The sequence below is a fragment of the Nerophis lumbriciformis genome, linkage group LG31, assembly GCF_033978685.3.
Source record: "Nerophis lumbriciformis linkage group LG31, RoL_Nlum_v2.1, whole genome shotgun sequence".
NCBI lineage: Eukaryota > Metazoa > Chordata > Actinopteri > Syngnathiformes > Syngnathidae > Nerophis > Nerophis lumbriciformis.
The window spans coordinates 12,265,001-12,272,500 of record NC_084578.2 but is presented as its reverse complement, the minus strand read 5'-3'; the positions used below and the strand labels follow the sequence as shown (position 1 = coordinate 12,272,500).

The window sequence follows — 7,500 nt, the reverse complement described above, 5'->3', positions numbered from 1 at the left end:
TGCTGAAAACAAAGTTTCGTTGTACTTGTGCAATGACAATAAAGACCTATCTAATCTGATCTGATCACAAAGAGCTATATTGACATACTGAGCTGCTGTATCGCCTCTGAGTTGGTGAGAGTTAATTCTAGATGATAAATTCTGCCTCTCACCTGGATAGTAGAAGGATGTGGACATAAACCGATAATTTAGTAAACTTTGACATCCAACTTATACCCGGAGATGGCAAAAAAGAAGAAACAAGCGGCATTGATTAATTCTTCATCTAAACGGGAAGATATAAACATCCCATAAGTCTTTATCCCAGTGAGAGCAGACATTGTAAAGTAAGGGATTGTTTTACTATGCTCCTAGTTTGTATTTCTTGTTTAGCATTTAGCAATACTGCTACATGACGCTTCGTGTTTTACTAAAGCTGCAACTGTTTCTAAAACATGTTGATCATCCTCCTTATATTCAGGCTCGGAAAAAGAAGGTTTAGGATCATCATTTGGCTATCATCAAGTCTGCCACGAGTAGTAGGTTTGTTGTTGTTGAAGGAACAAGTGTTGTGATGCGTTAATAATATATTATGTTACTGTATGCTTAAAATAATCAAAATATGTAAATATTACATGTTATTATGAATGTGGCTGCTACTACATTACATATATACTTACAGAATATATGGAGGTTTTTTTTATGTTTTAGAGCAGAATAGAGCGACTCCCTTTGGCTCCATTGTTAGCTGACTTTTGCTGATGCTGATTTACAATTTAGAATGCATAGAAAAAGATAAACATTTTTGTTTTTGTCCTACCTAAAGATTGTGAATGATAGGCAAAATTGACTTTGCACAGAGATAAGGACATCTGTGATACCTTCGGCCCATCAGGACCAGGGGCTCCGGGGATCCCTTTGGGTCCCTGCAGACCATTTGGTCCCAGCTCGCCTCTCTCCCCTGGAATTCCACGCTCCCCCTGGAGAAGAGAACTTTTTCTCAGTATCGCGTTCAAAAAGTTAAACGTAGTAAAGTGCACTCCACTTACCCTTGGTCCGATTTGTCCGACAGCACCAAGCTCTCCAGGAATACCCTGAGAGAAAAACATGTTTTTATGACAAAATTCTACTTTGATCAGATTCATAATACGTTCATCGTACTCACTTGGTCACCCGGTTTCCCAGATTCTCCAGGTGGACCTTGATTTCCTGGTAAACCCTAATAAAAGAAGAGATAAATCACGATCTTCCAGGATTCTGTGAATATGACGCTTGACACGTGAATATCATCATATTTTCATAGTTATCTGTAAATAATGTATGCACCATGTTATTTATTAAGATACCCATTAGCTGCTGCAAAGGGGTATAAAATAAAAAATTAAAAACTTTTATTCATGTACAATATTACAGCAAAAAGGAATGCCCGCACTCATAAGTGACAAATAACACCACTTTCAAAATAAAACGTCACTCGTTATGCTAATACAGGATCCAACAATAGCCATACGTAAACTTTTACAAAACAAATAGTACAAATCACTATCTGCATGCAATCCAGTTCGAAAAACCCAAAAAGAAGACCTGAAGGACAAGAAAATAATTATATTGTGTAAATACTTTTGTATATAAAGTCGATCTTTTGCAAAAAGTTATTGTATTCAAGTAAATTCCCAGCTGCCATCGGTGTATACTGCAAAGTCTTCTGCATTAAATTAGTTTGACAAAGACGTATTAAAAATTGACTTTCTATTGTCTAACGCCTGGAATATTAATGACTATTTCTGGAAAATGACAGTTGGCTGTAAAGTATTATTGGCGTTTTTGTTATAATACTTTTTTCTAATAAAATGAATACCGTTTACAGTTAGCCAAGCCAACTGAGAATTCATTTATACAACAAAAAAACAATGTGATGTTTAATGGGAACGCCCTGCAGTGTTTACCGAAGTAAACATGGCTTTAATTCTGATAGGTCTCAGTCCTGGCGCATTTGTGGCATTATCAAGGATTTTGTGCAATCAAAGTCGACATTTTCTGAACCAAATTATTGCATGAAGAACACGAAGAAGGGTGAAAGCAAGTATTTTGGTTCCTAGAACCTACTATGAACCACCGCTTGTTGCCCCTTGGGGTGATGGATGGCTGGCAGCGCTTCATAGCAGCAGTCAACCTCCAGGGCCCCAACTCCCCGCCCCTCTGTTGCGAGTTGTCGTAATTAAATGTAACGTGTTTATGTGTGCATGGCATGGAGGTTTTTTCCCACTCCAGACTCGGCCCCCTTCGGAGCCCAGTCTAGATTGTATTTTTTTACTCATCTTCTTCCCCAGCGTTTTACCTTTTTCTTATCTTTTACGGGGCGCCTTTGGCGACCCATCAGCGTTCCTGTTCTGTAACCCTGTACACTGTTTGTTTGTCTAATCTTGAACGGTTTTGTGCTGAAAACATAGTTTCGTTGTACTTGTGCAATGATAATAAAGTCCAATCCTATCCTATTATGGAAACAAGCCTTTTGGCTTTTTGTGCCATCCATTTGCCTTTTTAAAGCATTATATGGATTCAATTCTTTAAGATGTCAATAAACTTCTCAATCAATCAATCAATCAATTATTCTCACCTGTTTTCTGCTCAAATGTCAACTATGTTATCTTATTTTTCGCGAATATTTATGTCAGTTATCGCTTTTTCATGTACGATTGGTCGGACAAATGCGACTCGGTCTTTCAGACTTCAGTTGCATTGAATAGATATTTGGCCTTGTTCACAGTGCAGGTCAATTCCGATATTTTTTCTCATATGCGACTCGTGTCGGGTTTTTTCATGTCCTTGTGAACAGTGTAATTCTGTATTTTTCAGATCCGAACCAGGCCTCTTTGGTATGTGGAAATAAATCGGATATACAGTAGATGCCATTGCAACGCGTCCTCAATTTGAACGCTACTGTGCTCAGGTTGCATTCATCCGACCAGAACGGGATCAAAAAGTGATAAGCCTCATAATTAATTGCCAAAATAAACGGTTACAAAATATATAATTGACAACGGAGCAGAGAACAGGTGAAAATAAAATGTTTTAGGAACTCATGTGAACGTATGAGGGGCAATTAGGGACATTATTCATAATTACCTCTTACATACACTACTGAAATGCTCTCACATTAACAACTGAAATGTTTTTCTCTCACACACACTACTGAAACACTTTCATACACTACTGAATTTCAGTAGTGTATGTAAGAGGTAATTCTGAATAATGTCCCTAACAGCCCCTCATACCGGAATGCAACCTCTCTGGTAAGATGCTCTCATACACATAACTGAAATCCTTGCACACATAATACTGAAATTGTTGTCTCTCACACGCACGTGGTGTGTGTGTGTGCGTGAGAGAAAAACATTTTAGTTGTTCATGTGAGTACGTGAGAGCATTTCAGTAGTGTATGTGAGAGCATTTCAGTAGTGTACGTGAGAGCATTTCAGTAGTGTACGTGAGAGCATTTCAGTAGTGTGCATAAGAGTGTTTCAGTAGTGTGTGTGAGGGAAAAACCTTTCAGTTGTTTATGTGAGAGCATTTCAGTAGTGTGTATAAGAGTGTTTCAGTAGTGTGTATAAGAGTGTTTCAGTATTGTGTGTGAGAGAAAAACATTTCAGTTGTTTACGTGAGAGCATTTCAGTAGTGTATGTAAGAGGTCATTCTGAATATTGTCCCTAACGGCCCCTCATAAGCTTGTGTTCATGTTAGAAATCGCATTTGTGTTTTTTTTGTAACGTGAAATGATCGGATCTGACAAAAAGATCGGAATTGGACATCGGACCCTGCAGTGGGAATGTAGCCTTTGATTTGTATCCACATACCAGAGATGGCTGGGTCAGTGTTTGTAAAAAATGGTAATTGCACTGCTCACATTGACGGGAAAAATCCGATACAGGTCACAAATGGGCAAAAATCCGATACAAGTCACAAAAAAAAAGTATAGCAAATAGTGTCTGCAGTGCGACACTATTTGCTATAGATTTTTTTACAGTGCTTTATAACCGCCATTCTGATTAATTTCACTGTTCCCACTTGACATACCGTTAACATTGACGTGTAACAATAAAAAACAAAACGGTTACATACCTGGAAGCCATTTACACCTGGAGGTCCCTGTTCCCCTCTGTCGCCTGCCACGCCCTGTAGATGAAGGAATTATTAGTCAGCTGTGACACTGGTGTTGATAAAATATCAAAGAAGATAATATAGGTGGTGGAGGTAACGGTTCTTAATCGATTAAAAAAAAGCAAATATCGATTAAAAAAAAAGTTTTTTTATGTAGTGCTTTTTTAAAATCTGTCCTGTTTCGACACCTAAACAAATCATATTGTTTATGTAGATCACAGGTGTCAAACTCAAGGACCGGGGGCCAGATGTGGTCCGCCACTTCCATTTTATTTGGCCCTGGAAATATTATGTATCAATAAAGTACTGTAACTTTTCTTACTAAATGTATTCTTTCTTTCTATTTCGGAAGAAAAAAAAAAATAGTCCATGTAATCGCAAATTATGTTAACTTAAATATTGTCTAATTATTAAAAAATACATTATTAAACATTCAAACCGATTTTTCAATAGAAATTAATACTAATAATAATGATTTCAAAGCAAGTTATCCATCAAATTGTGCAATGTAAAATTAGCAATAGATTTCATGGTAAAATTTGTGAGATTTACTATGGTTTTCACAGCATTTTTCTCTAAATAAAAAAAAACTGTACTTTTTTTTTACTGTAATAAAATGTGGTCCCGTTTTGGCATTTACAGTAATACACCGAAAAATTTACAGTTGTTGATTTGCGGTAAAAAATAAAAAAACAAAATGTTACTGTAAAATTGCAGTTGTTCTATATACAGTAACAAAAAAAAGAAGTACATTTTAAAGTAAAATTCTGGCAACTAATCGGCCTTTATTTAAATAATAAAAACAGCACTACTGTTTTTCCATTTACACTTATATACACTAAATTTTGAGGTGAAATTATTGCAAGTTACCATATTTTTTTTTACAATTTAGTTTAAAAAAAATCAACTAACAAAATGCATTAAAAAAATTGTGTAATAATAGTATTCACTGTTAGCAGCGGCCCTCTGGGGCCAAACATAACTGCAATGTGGCCCTCAGTGAAAACCTCTGATGTAGATGATATCTGCTGTACAGATTTACTTTAGATAAGAGAAGTGTTGGATACTTCTCTTGTTATCTTATTTTTATTTGATTTAATTAAATGTTTGGGTAGAATTTTATTAAACAAAACAGTTTTTCTTTTAAGTAATATAGATATTTATCAGAGCTGTTTATCTATTTTGTGGAGGAACTTAGTTAATCATAAAACTAGCACCTAATGTTGTTAAAAAAGTATTTGTTTTCAATTGAGAATCGATTCTGAATTGAATCGTTACCCCCAAGAATCGAATTGTGGTGCACAAAAATTCACAGCCCTAATAGAAAATAGTTCTTACTGATGGGCCGGGTGGGCCAGCAGGTCCAACTTCTCCATCTTTACCAGGAGGACCCTAAGGACAAAGAAACAATAATCAATCAGGCAAAAATCTAGTTGTCTATAATGCAGATGATCAAACATTGCATCGCTTATAAAAACTCAAAAACCTGCAATATTCTAGGGCACTTACCCTTTGACCTGCCACTCCTGCAGATCCTTGTTCACCCGTCTTTCCTGGGTCACCCTTTTGAATGCAAGACATTTTGGATTAGAGATCCAAATGTAGACAGCGCATACTGCTGCGAAGTGCGAGACTTACATTAAATCCCTTGGGGCCGGGTACTCCCATTGTTCCTGCAGGCCCTCGGTTGCCAATGGAACCTGCAGGGCCCGGACGACCGTCCTCACCAGGTGCACCCTAACCAACAAGCAAAGCAGACTTCAAAACAACGTTTGCGTTCGGAGAGATTCCAAAATGGTAACAAGAACGAAGTAAGTCACTGTGACTTACCAGTGGTCCTGGCTTTCCCTCTGCTCCCTGGACTCCAGGAGTACCGGTAAGACCCTATGTAGAGCAGACTCAATTGTTAGCCATCAGAAGTGCATAAACTACCAGAAATGCTGCTCATAAGTAAAATGTTAAGAGTTGTCGGTGTTACCCTTGCACCTGGCAGACCAGGTTCTCCTGTACGACCAGGGTCCCCTAGAGAACCCTTTGGTCCTGGTGGGCCTGATATTCCACGATCTCCTTGAGCGCCCTGCAGAGGCAAACAAAATATAGACGGACATTGGATACTGTTCAGAGCACATACTCGAATCCAGGGATGTCCAAACTTTTTTTCCGCCGAGGAAATGAATTTTGTACATTAAAGACGCTAAAACCGAGTAACGAAGGGCTGGCTGTCGGGAGGATAGCCCTGGCTTTTAGTTTGGTGGTTAGCACACTTGTCTCCCATGCAGACAACAAAGGTTCGAGTCCAGGGCGGAACAGAAAAAGCAGGGACTGAACCTGGCGGGCTACGTTGGTGCCGTGACCCGGATGCGAGGTTGAGACGAGTGGGTAAACCTTACTCCCTAACGACCTCAAGAGTAGTGCTGGCTATCGGGTCGATATCACTGGCTCTTTTAGCGCGGTAGTTAGCACACTCATCTTTCATGTGGCCAACCCATGTTCGAGTCCCGGAACTGAAAAAAGCAGAGACTGAACCAGGTGGGTTCAGTCTACCATCTATGGTAAGCTATTTTGAAAAAAAATAAAAATTGTTATTTGATCTTTTGTGTTATACCTTAGTAGTAAAGTTAGTTGTTAGTGTATCTAACATAGTTCATCAATAATTAATTAATTTAATTTTCAGATTTCGGACCGAAAATGGGTCGCACTTTGGACACTAGGCACATGTATAATTGTGAATAAGGTATCTTGAATTACACCTATGATAAGACTAAGGGTGTCCCGATGAGATATTGATATTGGTTTGGGAACTGAAATAAGCAAAAAAAAAAAAAAAAAATCCAACTACTTCAGTTAATTGGTAGGAATCATTAATTGCAAATCTAATATTTTAATAAGTAGAGCATACAAAACATGATAACTACATTTTGAATACATTTTTCAACATTATGAGGGCCCTCTAGACAGGAAATAACACCATAAGTTATCTTTATACTCCTTCGATCTAATGTCGTAATGCTTTCTGTGGCTGAGCCAATCACTGGACACGATACTGAACAGCGCACTCTGATTGGTTTGGTATCGTCAAGCGGTAGTTTTGACATTTTTACTTCATTTTGCAGAAATGTTGTAGAGTATGCTTTAAAACAAATCTGTGACGTGAATTTATTGGGTTGGTGGTGAAGCCGGGTGTGAGGGGGCGTGGCCTGCGGACCTGCAGCGAGGCTGGGTGTGCCGGGGCCGGCTCCGAGATCGGCGACAGGTGCGTAGATGGCCCACCTGGGCGCGTTTATCTGATCACCTGTCACTCTATAAAAGGGCAGCATCCGGGAAGGAAGAGGTGGAAGAGGTTGGAGAAGTTGGAGTTGTTGA

General features: G+C 38.5%; 1 protein-coding gene across 2 annotated transcripts in view; it reads right to left on the bottom strand.

Moving 5' to 3' along the window:
* The window catches only part of col5a2a (collagen, type V, alpha 2a), a 96,019-nt gene that overhangs the window by 19,925 nt on the left and 68,594 nt on the right, over positions 1-7,500 (bottom strand). For both annotated transcript variants that reach the window (XM_061926561.2, XM_061926562.2), the window contains exons 25-33: positions 6,116-6,214; positions 5,968-6,021; positions 5,776-5,874; positions 5,647-5,700; positions 5,476-5,529; positions 4,099-4,152; positions 1,145-1,198; positions 1,029-1,073; positions 861-959 (exon numbers count right to left, since the gene is read on the bottom strand). In XM_061926561.2, coding sequence (XP_061782545.1) covers positions 861-959; positions 1,029-1,073; positions 1,145-1,198; positions 4,099-4,152; positions 5,476-5,529; positions 5,647-5,700; positions 5,776-5,874; positions 5,968-6,021; positions 6,116-6,214 — 612 coding nt within the window. The remainder of the gene's footprint in view (positions 1-860; positions 960-1,028; positions 1,074-1,144; positions 1,199-4,098; positions 4,153-5,475; positions 5,530-5,646; positions 5,701-5,775; positions 5,875-5,967; positions 6,022-6,115; positions 6,215-7,500) is intronic.